The sequence below is a fragment of the Perissodus microlepis genome, chromosome 6 (genome assembly GCF_051167445.1).
Source record: "Perissodus microlepis isolate ML-2025 ecotype Zambia chromosome 6, ASM5116744v1, whole genome shotgun sequence".
NCBI classification, from domain to species: domain Eukaryota; kingdom Metazoa; phylum Chordata; class Actinopteri; order Cichliformes; family Cichlidae; genus Perissodus; species Perissodus microlepis.
In genome coordinates, this window is record NC_140466.1 from 17,909,438 (window position 1) to 17,932,865 (window position 23,428).

General features: G+C 40.2%; 1 protein-coding gene across 9 annotated transcripts in view; it reads left to right on the forward strand.

Moving 5' to 3' along the window:
• Window positions 1-22,524, forward strand: part of adgrl3.1 (adhesion G protein-coupled receptor L3.1) — a 119,602-nt gene extending 97,078 nt beyond the window's left edge. For 2 of the 9 annotated variants that reach the window (XM_084931216.1, XM_084931217.1), the window contains 10 exons: window positions 2,522-2,742; window positions 5,364-5,430; window positions 6,496-6,587; window positions 10,533-10,701; window positions 12,052-12,231; window positions 13,406-13,499; window positions 17,285-17,413; window positions 18,032-18,049; window positions 18,539-18,841; window positions 19,821-22,524. In XM_084931216.1, the coding sequence (XP_084787342.1) occupies window positions 2,522-2,742; window positions 5,364-5,430; window positions 6,496-6,587; window positions 10,533-10,701; window positions 12,052-12,231; window positions 13,406-13,499; window positions 17,285-17,413; window positions 18,032-18,049; window positions 18,539-18,841; window positions 19,821-20,464 (1,917 nt within the window). In that variant the 3' untranslated portion in view covers window positions 20,465-22,524. The remainder of the gene's footprint in view (window positions 1-2,521; window positions 2,743-5,363; window positions 5,431-6,495; window positions 6,588-10,532; window positions 10,702-12,051; window positions 12,232-13,405; window positions 13,500-17,284; window positions 17,414-18,031; window positions 18,050-18,538; window positions 18,842-19,820) is intronic. The other 7 variants (XM_084931219.1, XM_084931218.1, XM_084931221.1 and 4 more) reach the window with 7 other exon arrangements.
• The last annotated feature ends 904 nt before the right edge of the window (window positions 22,525-23,428 follow it).

The following is a 23,428-nucleotide window of genomic DNA, read 5'->3' on the forward strand; positions in this document are numbered from 1 at the left end:
CCAAGTGAAACATCTAGAGCAAAGCTGGGAATTATTTGAAACAGATTCCTGCGATCCAGGTAAAGATTTATATAGAAGCTTTTCAGGATGTCACATCTTTGTGGGCAAAAGTGCTAACTTATTGAATATGCTCTATATGCTATTTTAAGAATGGTTCTACTCTCCGCAGGCATAATGGTAGCTCTAGCCTAATTGGTCGCAGTGGTACGTTTGTCAAATGTAGTGTCATTTGCAACATCATTGTGTTTTTCTGCATGTGGAATAGAAATGTGCATTTTCAGAGCAACAAATGCATCATTAACTGCACAAGTCCTTGTGACACTCAGAACAAATAGCCCTTCCCTCGAGAGCGTGGAGGCTTTTTAAAATCATGAGACACAATTTGCGAAGCATTTTCTTTACATATCATTTAAGCAACCAATCAAACTCTATTCCTGAAGGAATTCAGTGCAGTGCAGTTTTTTGGCTCAACAGTGGGGGATCCACATGGTGTGCATTCCAATCATAGCCCAAGATGTATAATCCATATGGTCCGCATTCAGTACGCCAGTCATGGATTAGAACTTTAAACCTCACTTGGGTACAAGCGTTTTGCACACAAATCTTATGGGACAGATTCTGAGAGGGGATTCTCGCCTTTATTATCTCTGCACAAGGACACCTAAATAATAATCAACACACAGGAAAGGATGAGCTTTTTCACCACTTCTCTCTGTAAGTTAGGGCTCAAGGCTGTATCCTTTACCTCCCCCATAGTATACAAGAAGCCTCAGAACACCTTGAAGCATTTGCATCCTGCTGAGCTTTCAGTGAGAAAACCTTCTCACTGTAAATGAAGAGACAAAGCAAATTGGATGGAGAGCGCGTTTTGATCGTGGCGCTTGTGCGTTTCTCTTTGTCTGTGTGTTTGCGTGGGAGGGATCATGTTGTTTTGTTTTTGTGGGGTTTTTTTTTTCTTTTGCATGTATGTGTGCTGCTGTATTTGCGTGTTGTTCTCCCGTTAATTACCGGTGACTATTCGTGACCTCCATTAACATCTTCAGCGTCACTTAGCTCGAAGCCAGTTAATCCAGTAATTCCAGCAGGAAAACTAAATGACTTTGCATAAGCAGCCACTTTTTTTTTCTACCTGTGTGTGCATGCATGTGTGCGCCTTTGCCTGTGAAAGCTACACTCTGCGATCATCAGAAATGGAAATGAGTGACTCCCTCACCCCCTAAACTCATTGTCTCTCAGACATTAGGTAATTGTCTCTCGTTGCAAACTCCTCTATTATAAAAGTCTGTCTGTTAGCGCTTCCACTGAGTGATTTAGGAGTGACTCTTTAGATTAGAACATTGGCATGATTGACCAAGTTTCAGCGCTCATTCGTTTTTCACCTTTCTTTTTCTTAATCAACACTCTTTCTTTGCCATCGACTTGCCAAAATTATTAATGTCTTTTTAGGTTTGATCCCTGGCTTTTGTTTTTTTATTCACATTCTTTGCACCTCTGTGTTTTTTATTCTCTTCTTTGGAATGAGCAGAGTCTCTCACAGGGTTTTCATCTATCACTCTAAGACTTTTACATGTCTTTCATCCGTCACTGTTCACTGGCACGTCATTTAAAATAGATTTACTCACTTTCAGTGTATAAAACGCAGAGTTAGTTCTGGTAGGTGCAAAACGTTCTAATTTGTGTTTTGTGTTTGATAATTGCAATTCTCTAGGAAGTACGTTAACAAGCACAGTGTTTATCGTATGTAAAACATTTAGTTCTGCATTAGTAAAAGCGTAAAAAAGCCGTATGTTTTCACAACTTTTCAGCATCCAAACCGAAGTTAGTTATGGGCTTTTTTTTCTTTTCCAAGCTCCAAAATCTGTCAGATTTTATGTGATTTTTGTTTTGTCTCTTTCAAACCAAGATGCTGAGTCATTTTTGCAGCAGTTCCACTTATTTTGTTCATCCTTGGCATTGACAAAAATCATACTGTATTTTCAACAGCGCTGGCAAGTAATTCGCCCTCCTCAACAACTCATTGTCAGCCCCCTTTGAAAGTGCTTCGCTACATCTCTTTGAAATGTGGTCAATCAGCGCGGGCTGCGGCGCTAACATGTCACTTATATTTTCTCATTTATCTTCCTGGACGACTTGTAGATTGTAGACTGTGAGTGAAGTGTGAAAGGGGTCTCCAATAATATTGCTATTTTGAAGTGATTTTTTACTTTTTTTGTCATTCTGCCACCTGAAATTTCTGTCATAGTACACTATGATTGTGACTTCTATTTCATGTTGCCTTGTTCTATCCCCTGCCTTGCCTGTTCAAGCAGTGGCTGTCCAATATTTAATCACTTACGTGTTCTTCCTTAACTGAATATGATACATTATTGCTTTCTAAATCTGACTCATACCCTTACTGCCTGTACTGTTTGCATCTTTTTTTTTCTGCCTCATCAGTGCAAGTGTCCAGCACAATAAATATTTCCTGAGTTTAATGTTACTGTATTTTTAAACCCTCTCAATCCTTTATTTGCCTCACCAGATTGTCTGTGCAGTCTTTGCGGCCCTGCTCCATTTCTTCTTCTTGGCAGCGTTCACCTGGATGTTCCTGGAAGGGGTACAGCTCTACATCATGCTGGTAGAGGTGTTTGAGAGCGAACACTCCAGGACTAAGTACTTCTACCTGGCAGGATATGGAGTACCTGCTGTCATAGTGGCCGTCTCCGCTGCCGTGGACTATAGGAGCTACGGCACCGACCGAGTGTAAGGATGCTGCTGAAGAATGCGTGAAGGAAGGATGGATTACAGGGCAAGGGAGGGAAAGGGAGGGAGGCTGGAGTGCCTGCTGTCATTTTGGCTGCATTTGCCACAGTGGACTCAACAAGCTGTGGCACTTCTGAAGAGTCAATACAGAGAGAACGAGTGGAGAGAGAGAGGCAGAGAAGGATGGAGAGTGGTAGAGAAGTATTGGGGACACGCAGGGGGAGGATGCACCACAGAGTGCCTGCATGAGCACAGCAGCAACAATGTGTGAATATGGAAGGATTTAACAGGCGGGACAGAAGGAGGGGGTGTACAGTGGAGTATGCCGAGGGAGAAAAAAAGACTGCTTTAAGTGTGAGAAAGGATGGGATGGGATAGGAAAAGATTGTGTGTGAGGATGTTCACACATCCACACTGGCTTGCGCTTGCGCATTAAAATAAAACCAGCTTCTCTGGAGAAGAGTAGTGGAAGATAAGCACATACATTAAAAGCACATACATTAAAAGCACAAGGTAACGTATTTGTGCATGCTTGACTTGTATAACCCTAGAAAAAGGATGAATCCAAGAAAGGACAGCCGGCATCTCATTACAGGCATAATAGACAAACTACAGATTCAAAGAGAGTGAACGTAAGAGTTTCACCTGCACACTTCATTCATGCTTTGACTCTGAAAAGAGGCCAACATTCTAGTTATTAAGTACATATGCATATGAAATGTATATTGCATATATAATATATATAAGACACAGTCATGTTCATAACCTGTTCTCCATTCAAATCATAAGACTAAACACTAACAATGTGGACTTTGCGCTGAAAGGCTACAGCTTTAGAGGTGTTTCATCCCTCAGCTGCTTATAAATGAGTCGCTCCGTGTTGAGGGTGAAAAATGACGTGTGGTTATAGATATAAATGATTCACCTTCTAAAATGCTCCCAGTCGCTGGTCATTTGGGGACCTTTCGTTGTTCTGACATTGCAGCTTTCCACAAGCTACACTCTACTCGACCAGCTCTGAAAGACGAGGGAAGGGTTGAATTTAGCAGCGTTTAACCATCAAGCCACACCAGTCCTCATGCCACTTAGATCAATATTTCATTGCCTGATGATCATTAAAACATGAGAGTCTCAGTGCCAGGCTTTGGGTGAATAATCACAAACAGAGTGTCGTAAAGGACCTGAGACAACTGCTGTGAGTTTAAATGCAGAATGATGTGAAATATTTTGGGACAATGAAGCAGAGCTTATATGTAAAAGGTGCACATAACCAAAAATAAATGCATGAATATATCGATATTTTCTTTTGTAATGTTGCATCCATGCCATTAATGCTCTTGCTCGTCATGTCCTCGTGCCCCATGGGCCTTGTGGATCTGAAAAGTAAATGAAATTGGAAATTTTTAAAAAGCAGAAACGAACATACACGATCCATTTATCAGCCCAGGCTTGAAAATGACACTGTGTATCATTTTTGACATAACACATTGAGACAAAACCTTTGAAAATATCATCTGCCATTCCTGCTGTGTCACCTTGTCACATAACACAGACTGTTCTTCTTCACAGTAGCCAGTGGCACTGAGTCTCATTCATGTACCGTAATGAAGGTGGCTACGAGTTAGCAAAGGAGCCCTAATGGAGGATACTGTGACACAGTCAGGGACCCATAATGGAGGGTTCTCTAATGTGGTGGAAATTGAAAGATTAATAATTCAAAAGCAGCTGGTCATGAATCAGTTGGCCATTTTGCTCCAGCCGTTTTTCTCTGGCACCTTTTTCGGCAACTAGTTGGGTCTGACCTCAGTGGAGGGCACTCTTTTTTTCTTCTTCTCCTTCCCCTGCTTGCTGCAGTTGATGAGTCAAGGTGTTTTGGGGTTATATAATTTTGCATATAGCAGTATATCTTTTACAACCAATCCTAACCTTGTGGTCCAAAATGATTGCCTGCGCGTACGTGTGTGTGTGTGTGTGTGTGTGTGTGTGTTTGTGGTTATATGTTCATGCGTGTCTTCTGAAAGTGTGCTTGTGTGCATATACACACTGAATGTGCATGCACTTGTGTCCCTCCTTTCTCCTTTAACCTCAACCCAGCCATCCGCAGACTCCATAAATAGCCTCGTATGATGTCTGCATCCATAACTCAGTATTCAAATGAACACAGTCATGTCATATTTTTGCGACTGCAGGATGTGGCCATGTCATATATCTGTGCCCTTAGGGAGAAGTAAAGCTTTATTTATCACAGGTGCTTATCCCTCGCTGTCTCCCCCCTCTGTGTGTGATGTATGTTCGAGGTGTGTGTATAGGCTATTTTCCTCCATCCTGCAACACCTTTCTTCCTGTTCTTCATCTCTTTCACTTTTTACATCCACCCCAGTTCGGTTTTGTCCTCGCTCTGTCGTGATGCATTTGATATAATGCGTGTCATAATGTGCTCCTTTTTTTTTCTCCAGCTTGCGTCCTGTCAGTGATTATGTGTGTGCAACCATGATGCATGTCCTATCCTCTGATTGCTACCCTACATCCATCTAAAGAACATGTTTTTTTAACCCCTTTATTCTTCCCAGCGTCCCTCGTGCGTGACGTCTCTCTCTGTCTCCGTCTCTCCCTGTCTCTAGGTGCTGGCTGCGATTGGATACTTACTTTATCTGGAGCTTCATAGGCCCTGCTACACTCATCATTATGGTGAGATGGACACACGTGCATACTCACACACCCTTGACATAGCACTTCATCTATGAGTAGGTAGATCTATAGGTGTTCGTGCAGCAGTGATGGCTCACATTAAGGTATTTGTTAATCTCCTACAAGGCTTGCCTGAGCTCCTCAGAAGTGCAAGTAAAAGTGGAAGCAACTCTATATGTCAACTTAATAACTCCCATTCACGGATTAACTCTCAGGCGGGCACGTACTCCTGCAACCTGGAAATCTTCGAAGGGGATATGGAGCGCAAGCCGCCGTGCGTCACACAGATTATGATAAAAACTCAGCAAGGTTATGTTGCTATTAGGCACTCATTTGTGTGCTGTTTTTCCTCCTGATCTAGCTGTTTTATTGCTTTGCCACCAAATTGAACATTAAACTGGACAACAGAGTCTCCCGGGAAGTTTGAGCAATGCCAATGATTGATGTTTCATCAGTCATCAAAATGTTCAGAGGAGCAGGAACAGGCATCCTATCTTGAACAAGTAAACTACGACAGGAATAGAGTTTGATGATTAAGCAGACACACATACAAAGACATTTAAAGCAATGAGACATATTCCCAGTAGCCTGTGAACCAATCCACTGTACTCATTTTTGAAATGTCAGGCAGGCTATCACAGATCTTGCAGGACGTGCATGTGGGGAGCAGTTCAGGTGGGACTGCACTGTTATGACACCACACCTAGTGGTAATGTATACAGCCTCTGAGACCCAGTGTATCGCTTCAGACAGTCATTATTAAACCACCCTCTTTATGCGTTAGTACTCCAATAGAACAGAACACATCTATGAGAATTGGGTTACCATTGTTACAATGATCCCGAACTGCTGAAATTTTCCCTGATGTTCAAGCTGCTGTATTTTGAGAACATAAAGGCTTGTTGATTGAGGGCCTGATATGGTGTCCCTAAGCCAATTACTGTTGAAGAGGCAAATAAAGAATCACTCTTTGTGTGAGTGAATGGCTGTGGTGACATTGTGTCTTTAATTAGGCTACTTGCTGCAGAAAATTACCTTGTGTGATTTTATGTCTGTGTGTTTCAGCTGAATGTAATCTTCCTCGGCATTGCTCTTTATAAGATGTTCCATCATACGGCCATTCTCAAACCAGACTCTGGGTGTCTGGACAACATCAAGTAAGTTCTTCAATCCTGCTACTACACTTGTGCATCTGATTTGTGATTATGCATGCTTGTGTGAATAAAGCAGAAGGAATAGTTTGACATTTGGGAACTGTGCTTTTTTTTTTTTTTTGCAAAAGGGAGGACTAATAGAAGACAGATGTCTGTACAGTACAATCTATAAGCAGTATTGTGAAAAAGACACAGCAGTATTGCGAAACTGCCCTTTTTTCTTTATATTTTAAGAAGCCAGACTTTCTTGCCATTTTTAAGGGGTCTTGAGCAATAGTTCTCCAGGCTTTCCAAAGGTGTTCCAATGCTTTTACACTCATTTTCAATGCAGTCCTTGTACCTGACCATTTTCAGTTAAATGTTTAGTTTTTTTTAACATTGACTTATGAGTCATTTGAGCATAAACAGACTAATTCAAGGAATGAAATGGCATTCTCAAGATGATTCCCAAAGACTCCCAGTGGTGTGCAGTGTGTCATGAAACAGGAAACTGGACAAGGGCAGAACAAAAGAAGTAGCACGCCTAGAAAAACTATCTACAGCAAATAAATAGTAAAGTCAAGTCAAAAATACACCTGGCTGTTCATTTGATCCGTCTATTATTATTTAAAGCATGATCAGAAATGGTTTTGGTGCAAGGATAGTTTTCAAGAAGCAAGTCATAAGGAAAGGAAACAGAGAAAAGGCAGAAATTCGAAACATTAAACAATAACTGGACTGAAAATCAGTGGCAACAGGTCTTAAAGTGTGGTGAATCAAAATTTCACATTTTTTGTTCTAATCTTTATCAATATTTTCTGAGGATGTTCGCAGAAAAGTACAACAGTGTTTCTACAGTATGACCTGATTTTGATCCACCATCTGGAAAACTCCTGATAGGAAACAGCTTCAGTTTACACCATGACAATGATCCCAAAGATACTGGCAGTGCATTAAAAGTATACCTGGATAGAGAAACACATAATGAATGCTGTCAGTGATGGATTGGCCTCCCCAGAGCCCGGACCTCAACATTATTGAAGCCGTGTGTGATCATCTTGACAGAGAACAGAAAAGAGCCAAAATCCAAAGAGCTTTCAATGTCATTCAAGAAGTCTGGAGAACTATTCCTGAAGACTAATTAAAGAATTAAAACTTGCATAAGAGAGTTCAGGCTATGTTAAAGAATAAAGGTCGGCGTAATGGATATTCACTTCACTTTGTACAAACGTCGTTTTTTGTCTTTTATACTGTATGTGTGTTTGCACACGTTTCATTAAATCACTTCAACTATTCAACTTCTTCCTATTTCCTAGCAAAATACAGAGAAATGAGGCATAACTCTAAATTTTTGCGCAGTACTGTTGCTGCAGATGGTTAGCTTAGCTTAACATAAGACTCGAATAGGGTTGAAACACTAAGCCTGGCGCTGCCCAATGGTAACAAAAGCTACAAGTTGATACCTTTAGTTCAGTTAAAGCCTTTATGTTTTGTTGTTTGTATCATTTATATATAAGTGGAAGCATAAACACAAATTATGGAGGTAAGGTGCAATACTATTTCTCAGCCAAGAGAGACACAATCTCTGAATTTATCCTCTCGCATTGTTGGTTTCAGTTTGTTTTGTTTATGGAGTCAGCAAAAGGCTATAACATGGTAATTAGTGAGCATTAGAATGTTACCTTTGGACAGAACCAGGAGTATTGTTTTTACACTAAGCTCATTAGCTGCTGGCTCCAACTTCATCATGGCTGCACAAACACAAGAGTGGCATCAATCTTCACATTCATCTCTGCAAGAAAGTGAGCACATTTCCCAAAAAGTCGAACTATTCAATTAATTCGACAGTTTTATGCTACCCTGTCGCATGGAGCGCCTTTATCACCTTTATCTTACATAATTTTGAGATGCTACCCTCTAAATTCTTCAAATCATTATTCTCAGGCATGTCCCTATTATTCAAGAGACCCTTAGAGAGTGCCACTGAAATATGACTTCACTTCCATTAAATACTGAAACTCTTTCTACCAAGCTAACTAATCGGGATTGTGTCATTTCTTGTTCGAGTTCAGCTCAAGAAAAAAAAAAGGCTCAGTCTAATTCAAACAATATGCCTTGGCTGAGAGTTCAACGCGTATCCGAGCTCAGAATTTATAACGTAAATCCCAAAAATGACTCGGTTCTCATATCATTTAAATATTACTGCCAATGGAGGCAGTTTTTAAGTAGGACTTCAAGCAGGAAGTGTTTCAGAAGCAAAGGCGAAGCCAGCTGATCTTTGCTTTACTGCAGTTCAGGAAAAAGTACTCTAATAAGAAAAAACCTGATGAAAGATGGAAATCAAAGAATTGTTTAAAACACGATGCTTTGGATCGTTCCCCCCTCTTCTTAATGACTTTCCTTAGTCTTTCTGAGAACACTGAAGGCTGTCTAGATTTTAATCTATTTCACTTCATTAGTCATGTCTTATTGTGGTTCATTTATTCGTTAATCACCATCATGCTCTTTTTGTCTTATTTTTTTCTTCCTTTTGTTTTCTTTGTCTCTCTAACTCCAAGCCATCATAAGTTATCTTTGTTGTGGATTGGCTCTGGTAAGGCCACTCTCCAATCAGTGTTGTCTTCCTAGAGACATTTTGTTTGGTTTGCTTGTTATTCATGTGTCTGTGGAGTCTTCCTGTAGTCTATGCACACACCTAAATTAACCGTGAACCTGTCTTGTAAAATTTCTTGTTCATGTGTGATTTGTGAGGTCCTGTGACCTATAGACCTAATGTGCTATTGAAATATTATAAAGAGATGTGAATTCATGGAAACAGAGCTGAGAGAGAAACCATGACTCAAGGGAGCGCTGGAGGAAGAGGTGAAATGGTGGGATGGAAAAGAGAGATGGGTATACCCTTTATTGAAGAGGGTCGTCAGATGAGCTTTATTGGAGGTTCTGTCTCGCCTGAATGGTGCCACAGAGGGAAACATCGAATCAATCACCTTAGTCTCACTCACTTACTCTCCTCCTCTGTCTGTCTTCCTTCCTCATGACTCTCCTAATATCTCTCCCGCTGCGTTTTTTCGCTCTATCTCCATTCCTGCTCTTTCTTTCCTTGCCGGTTTTCTTTGTCTCTATCACTTGCGTTAGAGGTGATCACTGCCCAGTCAGCCAATCAAATTAACAGCTATCATCTCAGCTCTGGCAGACCCAAATCTATGACCTTTAGTGGGAAATGTCATTTATAATGGCTGTAATGTTCCTCTGCTTACTGCCCGATGAAGACACTCACGTGGACACGCGCACACACACACACACACGTGCGCGCACACACACACATTCTCAGACAGGACTTACGATGCATACACATGCCTCCACATGACCAAGTTTCTCTGACATTTGGCCTTTATGACTCACTTCTTCATAGCCTTTATTTGAAATGAAGGTTTGCAGCCTTAAAAACTTTTATCAAATCTACTCCCATTAAACTGTTATAGTCACAAGTGCGCTAACAGACTTCAGGACCTACTTCTGCCTGAAAATGATTTTTTTACCTCCTGTCATATACTTTGACTGAGAAAGTTTGGCTGCAGCTTGGGAAAAGTGTGCTCGGTGAAGAATGCTTTTCTTCGTGATACCCGTGGCTGACGTCAGCTCGCTTATAACCTCTCCTCGCTCTCTGGAGATTGGATCTAAATGAAAAGATCCACTCGCACTGCCTCCTCTAAACCCTTTTATAAGGCTTTAATTCTTTTAAGCAAAACTCCCGCTGTTTTCTCCAGTCTACTCCTACAGTGTTGGGGCTCATAATGAACCCTTTCTAACCCCTCTACCGTCTCATGGTCCCTCATGCGTCAGCCTTGACTGATTAGTTTTTTCACCACGGGGGGAAAAGACAAACTTCACATGTTTGAATTTCATTTGATAATGACACAGTAACAAGACGAGCATTTCTCATTTTTCACTGTTTCTCTTCTCATGTAGGTCCTGGGTGATCGGGGCCATAGCTCTGCTGTGTCTGCTCGGTCTGACCTGGGCGTTCGGGCTAATGTACATCAACGAGAGCACCGTGATCATGGCCTACCTTTTCACCATCTTCAACTCTCTGCAGGGCATGTTTATCTTCATCTTCCACTGCATACTGCAGAAAAAGGTGAGGCACAAAGGTAGACAGAAGCTGCCAGTGTGACAGACAGACATACAAACACACACAGAGGCACACATGCGAGCCAGAAACGATCAACAGGGACACCAAAAATATCTGCAGAGCTGTCACAGAGGTTTGATTGGTCATTCAGTATCCCTACTGCTCAATTCTCTCACCTTTTCATTCTTGCTACCTAACACTCTCTTTCGCTGTCACTGTCTGTCTTGCCTTGAGGCAGCAGGTAACAAACCGAGTTGCTTGTCTTACTTCTTCTCGCAGCAACAAAGAACGTTTTCCATCATCAGGCAGGGTCATTGCACCTGAAATAGCATGTTATACACTTTGATAATATTCAGCTCTAATTGTTTTAAATATTGGACCCAGGAAGAGGACATGCATGAGTGTTTTAAAGTCTAATTGGCTGAAACTTTAAGTAATTTCCTCAAGTGAGTTTTATGATTTTATTACTCACATTAACACACAAAACAAAACAAGCTCTTCAGTTTTTTGGGGGGGTTTACTTGGCCTAAAGGATTACTGGCATTTGTGAGCACATGTGTGTACTTTTTTTTATACTTGAGTTATGTGTGGCTTCCAGGAAGAGCCTACACACACCGGGATACTTTTACAGTCTCCCACACACTGTCAGTGCCTGGGACTCCAGAAGAGGAGTAGGATATGGAAAGAAGATTCATCAAATGCTTAATACTCTCATCTGTCTGCCATCCCACAGACAATTTTTAGTTTCAAGTGCATGACCAGTAAACAAGTGTGGTGTGTGTGCACAGTATACTTAGGTATGTGCTAGGTCACGGGATCAGGTATCCAGAGAGATGTCCTCAGAACAATGATGAGGTTTTCTTTGGCTGCGACCCAACTTGGTTTCTCCCAAGATGCATGGAGCAACTCACCACACAGCTGTTCAAACAGAGCATGTGGCAATATATGCCTGCCAGTCCAACGAGCTTGTTAAAAAGCAATTACAGTCGTATTTGTTCTAACTTGATTGGGATCTAAATGCAGATGTTCTGTGTGTACAAGTGCATCACATGTCCCCCTAAGGAATATGTCCATTTTAGATGAATATGTGGCAGCTTGGGGAGGATGTTGATGGGGGAAAGTTTATGGAGCTAATCTTCTAATGTCTAAATTTATGGGTTTAGTGTTTGCACAAGGAAGTTGAGTAGAAGAAGAGTTTGTCTTTTCTTTCTCGCCCTGTCATCTTGAAAATATGCATCATTATGTGCAACGTCAAAGTAAAAACATCAATCAATTCCCCCTCTTTTGTACACGCTGGCTGAGAGTGCATTTACAGTTTCTGCCGCTTTTTTCCTCCTCCCACCATCTGGGGCCCAGGTGCGTAAAGAGTACGGCAAATGTCTGCGCACTCACTGCTGCAGCGGCAAGAGCGTGGAGACTTCTATATCCTCCTCCAGTAAAACCACCACCTCGCGGACCCCGGGCCGCTACTCCACAGGCTCACAGGTGAGCTTACCTGCCTGCACACCTGGACGCTACAGCACAGCAGATTCTCAGGTGAGGCCAGATAACGCCATGAGGGTTTTGGGTCATCGCTGTTCACTTTCAACTCGTCTCATATTTTAGGCAAACACATTAAATGCGACTTTAAGTTGGAATGCCATTCGGTTTATTTTGGGGCTTTAAATTAGAGATGCACCGATCAATCGGCTAGTATATCCGATCAAGGGTATAACCGATTTCGTTGCCATCCACCACAGCCGATAGTGCACCTTAGACAACAAAAACAACTGTAATTGCTGTGCAGATATATTACTTCTGTGAAGCAAAATGTAATATCTTATAAGCTGTAAATGTATCTGGCTTCCTCATACTGCTAACTCAGTTGCCAGTAATCTACCAGTGTAGCCATCTGCCATGTACTCTTTTTCATAGTTCTGCCAATCCATTAGTAATTTCAGAACTCTCTTTTCTGCAATAAGAGCAAAGTCAGAGTAACTTTTGTTTTGCATCTATTAGCTCCAACTCTGACACGATCTGCCCAGCTCAGTTGGCATCATATACTGTTGTTGGCACTGTTTGCCAGTAAATGAAGAAGCTCAATATTGTGTCCAGTAACCTGGAGCACTTGATTATGCGTTTGTTGAAGTGGGAGTGATAGTAGGTTCGGTAACCTGATGTTGTACTGGAAAACATTGACTGTTTCAAAAACTTTTCTATGTTTTATTATGAGCAAAAATGGAAATTCTCCACGAAAGAAAGGTTAGAAAACATAGCAAGTAAAGAAAAATGCAATAGTCCAGTAAAATTACATTCAGTGCATCTCTACTTAAAATATGGATGTTTTGTTGAAAGTGTGAGATCCAAAACCCTGACTGTGACAGACAATGTTGCTTAAAAAATGTATATGGAGTACAAAAGACACTGATATATGATTATTTTTCCCTGCCTGTTTCTCTTTTGTCGGATGTTGCTTTGGGTTTTTTTTCCCATTTACTGCCTCTCCTGCACTAATTTGATCCTTTTTTTTTTTGCCAATCGCCTCCCATATATTATACTTTCTCACTATATTTCTCTCCCTTCTTTGTTGTCGTGTCCTTTCTCCCTTGATCTGTTGCTGGCTCTTCCTTTGATTTCTTTTCCCTTGCATTTTATTGTTTCCCCTCTACGAATTTGTCCATACCGTCTCTACCCTTTTCTTTCTTTCTCGCTTCTTTTCTCATGTGTATAGAGTCGTATCAGGCGGATGTGGAATGACACTGTGAGGAAACAGGAGTCCTCCTTCATCACTGGAGACATCAACAGCTCTGCTACGCTCAACAGAGGTAACCACGGGATACCTACAATTTGCATCCTCATCACTGTCACCCTATCTGCTTTATTAATAGCAGGAGGCACAGGCAGCATACGCTGTCATTTAGCAAAGTAGCTGCGGTCCAGACTACCGATAATGGTATTTTGTTCTTGAAGATCGGACGATTAGCAGGATAGTGTAAATATCGCTTACTTATTTTTGCTGCTTCAAAAGCTGCTTTTTCGCAGGAAGGAGAGGTCGGGGCAGGCTCCTGTCAAGACTGAAACTACTTTATTGTCACAATATTAAATCTACAGAGTGAAGCGCTAACTGTGCTGTAGCACCAATCTTCTTTTTGCAAGGACAGATGTTTGTTTAACTGCTGTAGGTTTGAATCCTTTAAGTTAGTATGTGTTAAGGACTTAAACTAAACACCATAACACCTTTGTTATAATACAGTGTGCTGTGCAGATTAATGTTATATTTTAGATGAATTCACAGCATCACACATCACATAGCATCCCATTTCATTTTAAGTAGAGCGAAACTTTTGCACCTGAGAATTTGTACACTATTGTAGTCTCAAACCTTTTAAATGAATAAGCCCAGTTCAGTGTATCCCTACTTTATTTAGAGCTGTGTATTGCAGTCCCTTCAGAGTAGGACAGCGTAATGGACTGTAGGAATGAACTCAATGGGTATGGCTATCTGAGGGCTAGGGTAATGAGGGCATAGATACCCAAATGGCCACACAGTTTGAAATACGTGCACACACACACACACACAAGAGAACACATGCTGCCATTTGTTAGACTCTAAGCTGAGGTGTGGCCCTCACTTTCTTCAGGCCACTAATAAGCTGTTAGCATGACAGATTGATACTAAAGCAGACATGGTGCGTGTCAGCGCTTGAATTATCACACACTTAGTGAGGCAGGGCTTAAGACTCCTGCACCTCCTCCTTCCCTCACACTTTAAAGAATGCAGCACAGAGCTACTTAGCCAGTAGATGTTGAAATAACTACATACTTTGACTTATTGGATAACGGTGGAATGGAATAAATTGGATTGTCAGATAAGAGACCGACTTCTTGTTATGCCCAGGTCATTTAAGCTATAATGAAGAAGAGAGACCTACACAGCAATGACCAAAAGAAAGGTTCTGTGGTATGCTCAGGAACATAGGAGTCAGTTGTTAGTATGTGGCTGTATTTCATTTTAGTGAAACTCAAACACTCTATGATATTCTCAATTAATTCAAAATGTAGCTGTTACTTAATGTAAAAAAAGATTAAAAAAAAAAAAGGGGGGGGGGGTTGCAAATCCAAGGTATGCACTTCATCTGGAACCCTAGCAGTAAAAGATAATTGTCTATCAGCTAATACTGTTTTCTCATATGTGTATTTAATAAACTCTGACAGTACCAGCTTACAATAACAGTCAGACTAAAGAAGCTGTACACTGAAAAAAAGTGATTGGCCATCTCTTGGATTTATGTAAGCATCTTGTGTGTATTTAACACAATTGCCTCATGCTTTAAAGTGAAGTGTAACTATATCGTGTAGGAACTACATTATATGCAGAGAGGGTAGATTAAATTCTTCATATCATGTTCGAGTGAAGTAAGTCAATAATATAGCAATGTTAAATCTTGCGACACTGCACAGGATTTCATGACCCAGCCCCCCTGCAACCAGGATAAAGATAGGAAGATGGTAGTTGTTGTAGATCCATTCAATTTTTATGGTAACCAGACTCTAGACTTTGTTGAACATTATGTAATATGAAGGCAACATGTAGTATTTAAGTGACCAAGTAGTATTGGGGTAAAAGTTATTGAATAGTGTTGAAATAAAATGACAAAATTGTGAAGGATTAAAATATTCCAAGAGCTCAACTTACTTCATCTAAACGTGTTTCAATCGTGTTTTATCAACACAAAATGCACAGGTTTATTGAATATGAATAAGTTGTGTTGATTTAACTCAGTTGTTTAAGTTTCTGCCAAAGCAAAACATTTGTGTGCAACCAGTGTCCACTATTGAATTAAGTAAATCCAACATGGCCTTTTTTTCAATGTAGTTATATTACTTAGTGTATGTGGCAACGCTTTCACAGAGTCTGTTGTAAAACAGGCGCATCACTGAGCTACATGCCACATTGATTGTTTGGAGGCTTGACCAGAAGGAGAAAAAAAAGGGAATCATTTTCTCTTTGGTTCATTTGTGCAGTAACATTAGGAGATGCTATACACACATTTTCAAGCAACCTAAATTTTTTGTCATGGCCAATTAACCACCTTACGTAGCCAGAAACTAGGAAGGTTAAAGTGAGGCAATATATATATATATATATATATATATATATATATATATATATATATATATATATTGCCTCACTTTAACCTTCCTATATATATATATATATATATATATATATATATATATATATATATATATATATATATATACGTGCTGGAAATCTACAGACAACATCCGCAAAACTAGCAGTGGCTGACTTTTGGCAGCACCGAGAAAAGGAGGGATCAGTTCAAGTAATTAAAGATAACAGATCCTTAACGTGATTTTCATTTCAGTTTCATACATTTGAAAGGATCTAGAATGCATATATTCCCTTTTTTTGAATATTATGACAATATTTGACTTATGTAGTTCTTAAATGCTGGGTTATAATGGCATAGGAATCATAAGTTTATAGTTTACATTGTGTAGAAATGAGAAAAAAATGCCTTAGGGAAGTGAAAAGTTGCTGTGCCCCTATATTTTTCATAGATTTACTAGCCTTTAGACATGATTTTACTGGGTACGGGATGCATCCGTAGATGTAGCTAGTTTACATAACCATAAGTTCAGATCCCACACAGTCAGTGACAACTGTGTAATATTAGCAAGATTGCATTTGAAGCCGCTAGAAAGAGCAGAAAAGAAAAGCAAAAAGAAAAACTGCATGATGCAGACTCTCCACTAGGTCGTCACATACACAGTGGTTGGTCATGTATAATAACATCTCTGCACCTCATTAGTGGTGCTGCTAACGTACTAAAAGGAAAAGGAAACTATGATAAAGATAATTATTTCTTATCATGTTTTGCTTTGAGTTTATGCTGAAACCACAGAGATATTTGAACCTGTTTTCCCCTCTCTGTTTTAAAGCTATATGACATGCACAGACAGCAGTAGCACAGCCTGCTTCATACAGTGTCGATAGCATCATGAGGATGAATGCATAAGAGCTGTCGTGCCCATTTGTTGCCTGTATTTTTTGCATTGTCTTAATGTGTATATGAGCAGTCTCTCAGAAAATGCACTGAAAACACTTTCTGTGGCCCCTTTGTCCATTAACTGTCCTGTAGTCATGCTTCTCTGCTCAAGCGTATTGAACTGCAGCACAGTCTGCTCCAAGCTATGGCACTCTCTCTTTGTCTCTCTCTCTCTGTCTCCTTCTCCCTTTCCCTCCCTCAGCCTGTATGCAATGGCTGCAAGAATGACTTGTCAAGCTTTTTCTTGCCTTTCTCCCTGAACTGTTAGCCTGTTTGATTTACTTGTCCTCTTCTCTCCCTCTTTCTTCCACACACTCACTCTCCATCTCGCTTTACCTTCTTTTTTCCTTCTTGCTTACTTCCACTCTGCAATGGCTACATGTTCTCTCCTTTAACCTCTATCTCCACTCTGTTTTTTTTTTCTCCTGAGTGCTTCTCTCTTTTTCTCTCTTGACTTGGCTGTTGCTTTTCCTCTCTCCTCCTCTCTCGACTTGGCTATTGCTTTTCCTCTCTCTTTCTCTATCTGCCTGTACCAGGAGCCATGGCTAATCATCTTATAACTAATGCTCTCCTTCGTCCCCATGGTACTAACAATCCTTATAACACGCTCCTGGGGGACTCGGCAGTCTATAACAACCCAGCTGTGGGCATGTACAACACCCAAGGTGTGGCTGATGTTCCATTTATGAACATACAACATTTTTAAATGTAGCATAGAGTTGATTTATTTTATCTATTTATTGATTTAGTTTGCATGGTTCTTTCAGTTTAAAAGGTGCTTTCTATTTTGATGCATGCATGTTATGGTTCGCAAGTGAGATGATCAATGACACTGAAATGTACATATATACATAAAACTCTATTTAAATTACTATTTGCAGATTTGCTATATCTTAAAAAAGCTACTTGGGAACCATGAAATATTTCTTATATATTACATTTTATATGAATGTTAGAGTTACTTTTATTTTTATTTTTACATGCATGTGTCATTTTGGCCTTGTGTTGCTTGTGCAACAGCATGTGTCTGCGTATGCTTAATATCTACTTATATAGCATTTTAAATGTGATTCTTATGCTGTTTCTTTCTCTGTCTTTATAACAAAGCACAGATATTTTGTTCTGTAATCATTATGTAAGATTTTTGTGTTTAAAATTTGTCAACTTGCCTTTAGTTGTTGAGCAATTGTTGACGTAATGGTGGCTGAAATGTGTTTCTGTCAATGTCTAAATTCACATCTGTGTTTCTCTTCTCTCTCTCTCTCCCTCATGCTGTCCATTAGCACCATACCGAGACACAAGTATGGACTACATTATTACTCAAACTACTTCAGCTACATAATTATTTTCTTGACTTTAAAGCAATTTAATGTTTTAAATCCAACCTATGCAAAACCTTTTTTCCCCAAAAAGTTTTGCAGTCGATATACAGTATCTATAGTATTAGTCGACCAGCAGGGAGATGAGATGTGATAATAACTCCTGTGTAATTACTAGAAGTTCTACTTAAAACATTTTTCAGTGAAATTTTAACTTTTCTTTTTGTATTGTTGTAGCGCTAGCAGCAATTGAAAAAGAAGAGTACTTATGAAGATTCTCCTTAATGAATTATGGATGCTTGAAGCATTTTTCTTTCCAAGAAATGTATCATTGCTAATTTTTAATCCTCAATTCACAGCACCCACTACGATGTGAAACAATAATTAAAATCTTTCATTTGTAAAAAACCACTTGGGAGTTGTTTTTTTCTTACATCTTAATAATTAGCACTTTTTAAAATTGTTTCTCAGAGGGCATCCTGAACAACGCAAGAGACTCCAGTGTTATGGATACACTCCCTCTTAATGGTAACCATGCCAACAACTACAGCATGGCAAGCAGTGAGTACTTGAGCGACTGTGTCCAGATCCTCGACCGTAGCGCCGGCTACGGCACCCACGGCAACCACAAGGAGACAACTCTAGAGAAGAAGATCCTCAAGGAGCTGACGTCCAACTATATCCCATCTTACCTCAACAATCATGAGAGAGCAACCACGGAGCGCAATCACAACCTCATGAACAAACTGGTGAACAGCAGCATGGCCAATGGAGGTGAATGTGGTTTGATTGATATAATTGAAGGTTTTGATAAACAGATGTAAATATTTCGATTTATTAAGCGGCACTGCTTGTTAACTCACTACAACAAAAATAGTCTTAGAGTAATTATAAATGTGTGTAAACACTTTTTATTTGTTTCTGTTGGTGAATGAGTAGAATCTGGGTTTTTATCTGGTTACAATGATTTATGCAGACAGGTGATTATTAAACTGAATTAAGTAAAAGCCTGTCATTTATAATGATTTGCAGTAACCCTTCCTTCTGAGGGTTCAGGTGAACTCAACAAAACAGCACAATAGAAGTGGTGAGCAACATATTAAAATCTACAATAATTATTATTTCTAACCGTTCGCAGACAGCTTAAACAACTGCGACATATTATCACAGCTGATATGTCAATACCAAACTTTTACACTTTTGGCAGCTATTGTGAAGCGTAGATTTACCTGAAGTTGATCCTTTTTCCTTTGCTTTGCCTGTCTGACATTTGGTAGTGGGCCGATCTAGCAGACAGTAGTTTTTTGGGGGTTTTTTTTGTTTTTTTTTACTGGATAACAGACATATGATGCTGGCGAAAATGGCACTGTTGAAAGTGGTGAACTCAAGTAAAACTGTAATTTCAAAAGCAAGACAGCCTGGACAATGACATCAAAGGAGCTGACATCCTTTAAATCGCTCTCTTTGGGTCAGGTGTCACATAGCAGGACTAATTTAATCTGTTGTTAATTTCTGAAAATTAGAGTGGGGACTTTAAACTTCACAGAGTGAATGGGTTAAATGCAGAGAGGAATTTCCCCACGGGGATCAATAAAGTATACAATTTAAAAAAATAAATACATGTTTTACTAGTAATGCTAAAGTTTCTGCCTTGGGTAGCAGTGGCAGTGCTTTTTGTTCAAAATGATTTAACGTCAGTGGGCTAACATGTTGAGATGTGTGGTGTAATATGATTCTTGCCTGGTTCTTCCAGGGAGCCTAGCAGGGGGCAGCAGCAGCAGCAGCAGCAGTGGAGTTGGTGGATGTGTGGGAGGCAGTAAAGAGGACAATGGCCCCATGGTACTAGACAACTCTGTAGCCTTCCCCCATGAGGAGAACCTGGGTTTGGAGATTATCAGAGAGGAGTCCAATGCACCTCTCCTGCCGCCACGGCCTCCTCCGCCAGACAGCCACCCCCCGCCGCCGCCGCCTCCTCACAGTTTCTCCCGGCCACGGCGCATTCCTCAAGAGACCAGCGAGAGCTTTTTTCCCCTGCTGACAAACGAGCACACTGATGAGCACACGCACTCACCAAACCACAGAGACTCACTCTACACCAGCATGCCAGTGCTGACGGACCTCCCAGATGGGCAGATGAATGGTTTAACAGACGGAGAGGAAGACAGCTCCGGGGAGCTACAGCCCTGTAAGAGTGCTACTGCTCCTGAACTGGATGATGTCTATTATAAGAGCATGCCAAACTTGGGCTCCAGGAATCACCTTCACGAGCTGCAGAGCTACTACCACATGGGCCGTGGTGGCAGTGATGGATATATGGTCTCTGGGAGCAAGGATGAGTCCGATTCATCACCTGAGGAGCCGCCTGTAGACCCTTCTCACCTGGTTACCAGTCTATAGAGGCAGTCGAGACTTCTGTCCCTCCCCAGCCCACCTTTACACTTTCAACCTTTCAGTGAAAACATTCTGTGTTGTTGACTGACAGACTGAGCTGGCCCGACCCTGGATTGAGGTACTGTGTGTAACATTAACGGCGGCCCATGACAATATGATTGAGACATCACTGGCCAGTTAAAAGCAGGGATTGAATGTACTGTCATAAAAAGTGCAGACTGAGAGGGCAGCTCTAAAAGACTTTTTGTGAACATCAAGCCAGAATGGAATGTTTGAACTCAGAACAGAAAAGGAACGGGGAGGGATTCTGTAATTTTACCGTACCTGTTACTTTTATTTGGAATCTTCGGATTGACCGTAGCCCTACAAGTTTACCAATATGGACCTCTAGCAGATTATAGCATATAGTCTCCACTACCACCACAACAGGGCCAAGGCCCCCAGCCCTGGGTGAAAAGAGCTGCCTGTCTGTTTGTCTGTATGTCTGTCTATCTGTCTAACTCTTAAAGACGCATACGTTGGATGACGTTTCCACGACAATAAAGGGTAGAGCAGGACGTCAGACTCTGGTGTTCACAGCATAAACTGGCCCCAAAGAAGCACCGCTACCTGCCAATCAAGTGAAGGATGTATGATATATGCCCTCACTAACAATCACCCAAAAAAAAGTAAAAAAAAACAAAAAAGAAAAGAAAAGAAAAAGAACCACTGATATTATTTGGGCGGCTGAACTGTAACCATATCAAACTGATGTTCGAAGTTCTCTTCCTGTTCGTATCTGCTAAACTGGAGTTGTGTCTGGGCTGGTGTAACATTCCTGCAAGTCGTAGTGACAGCGGCTACTGTGTATTTCACTGAAAACAAAGAAGGAAGATCATATTACAACAGACTGAAGTGAAAAAAAAGAACGAGTTCTGTTTCTTCTCCTTTCTTCTGTAAAAGTTTTCCGTTATCAAAGGATTATGAAGAAATCACAAACTGTTTCTATGTATTGTACAGAATCCAGATACAGATACAAATGTTGCATATGACCAAGTCTTTTATTTTATAATCCTAAGTTGCAAACCTTTGGTGTGTGAAAACGTTCTGAAATGCAATGATATGTTCTGTTCACGAGAGGACTGCAGAACGAGCAAGAAACAATCTTTCATGTCACTCTTTCGTAATGCAGAGGCGGTCAAGCACTCCTTAATTAATACGCATATACCCTACGCACACTTCATCCTGGTCCTTTTTATAGCAACACCACTGTCACGTACATTTTGCAAATTAGTTGTTACTATATACTTTGCCACTTGTGTAGATTTAAACCAAGCAGGAAACTGAAGTAGTTAAGAGACGAAGGAAGTGATTACTATGGAAATGCTACATTTTAGACTTTTGATGGAAGAGGATCTCATCTCATTTTGACCCTGCGCGAGGGGCCTCGGTGTGAAAAATTACAAAGACGCCAGATTTAAGACGTAGCACAAAAATAGTTTTTAAAAACATATCCTCTGCCAAATATTCTAGCAACTGATAATACCTTACAGTGCTGTTTGAGATCTTATTGTACAGAAAAATGCTCAGAGAATCTACTATTTTACAAAGGGGTCAGTCTTACCAATGAAATATCATGGCTACACCATATTTGTGTACTGAAAATGTGAAAAATCTGCACACAAGAGCACTGTCCAATGTGGAAAGCCAATGTTTACTTATTTAGCAGGAAAATGAATAAGTGTATGAAGTGTAGCTTGCACATGTATTCCACAAACCCCGCCATGTCCCCAAGAGAGAAATTATTTATTTATCTGTTTATTGGTTTAAATACAGCAAAACAAGCTCAGAGGAAAGAAAGCTGGCAGGAGTAAATAAAGTGGCACTGGGTTTGTTTGTTTTTTAATTTTTTTTAATTTTTTGGGTTTTTCATTTCTTTTTTTAAATTATTATGATCTTGATTATTATTACAATATTACTGCTAATTATTTATTCTTTTTGTATGGGTTCCACGTTGAATGATCTCATAACTAATATTTGTTGTAACAGTGAAAGTTGTTTGCCAACAAATAAATTACTGACATAGCTTTGCGGGTTTCTGCCTCTTGAGTGTTTTCAGTGATTATGCTGAAATTAAACACAAACACAGAGTTAAACCCATCACTGTTTTCACTTCAGATGTGTGTTTCTGGCCATTTGGTGAGACTATGAGTGTGCAAACATCTCGCTGCATGCATTTGGGTCTGGTTCTCAGGTGAAATTCTGCTTTTTCGATCTGTCAGAACAGCTTCTGCCAGTTAAAGCTTTTGCGTGCCATAGCTGAGTTTGTGGGAAGTTTACAGAATCATATTAGGCAATTTATTTTTGAAGACTTCTTTCTGTCAGTGAATACATTAGTTCTCCATTGTTTGGAGATTAACATATATTTACATATTCTATACATATAAAGGACTGAACCTCAAGGGTAATGTGATTGATGAATAATTACTTTCACAAAAACTAAGTGTGATATGAACCTCTGCAAGTAACCCATGGTGATCACGCTACCAGCAGAAACTCACTGCTGCACATTTTTTCTCTCCCTGTCTATCAAAGTGGGAATCAGTTAATATTTTAAATTGGTCCAGCTTTCTTCCAAGTTTATTCAGTCCATACACAATATAAACAAAAGTACTGGATCACATACACAATACACTTGCAGTTGCTTCCTGGCCTTGGATGCCACAAAGCTCCCAGCACACAGCTTTTGTACTGATGTTAATGCCAAAGGAGGTTTGGAACCGTACATTTACACTGGAAAAAAAATGTTTGTTTTGTTTTGTCACTCAAGGTCATTGAATTAACCTGTCAAATCACATAAAAGATATTTCTCTACATTGTCAGTTTTAAAGAGTCCTCTGTAGTTTCTTTGATGTTATTTCAGTAAAATTCTTTCAGGTTAATTCAGTGGCTTGTCATTGAATCAAACATTTTAGAGTACAAAACAGCCAA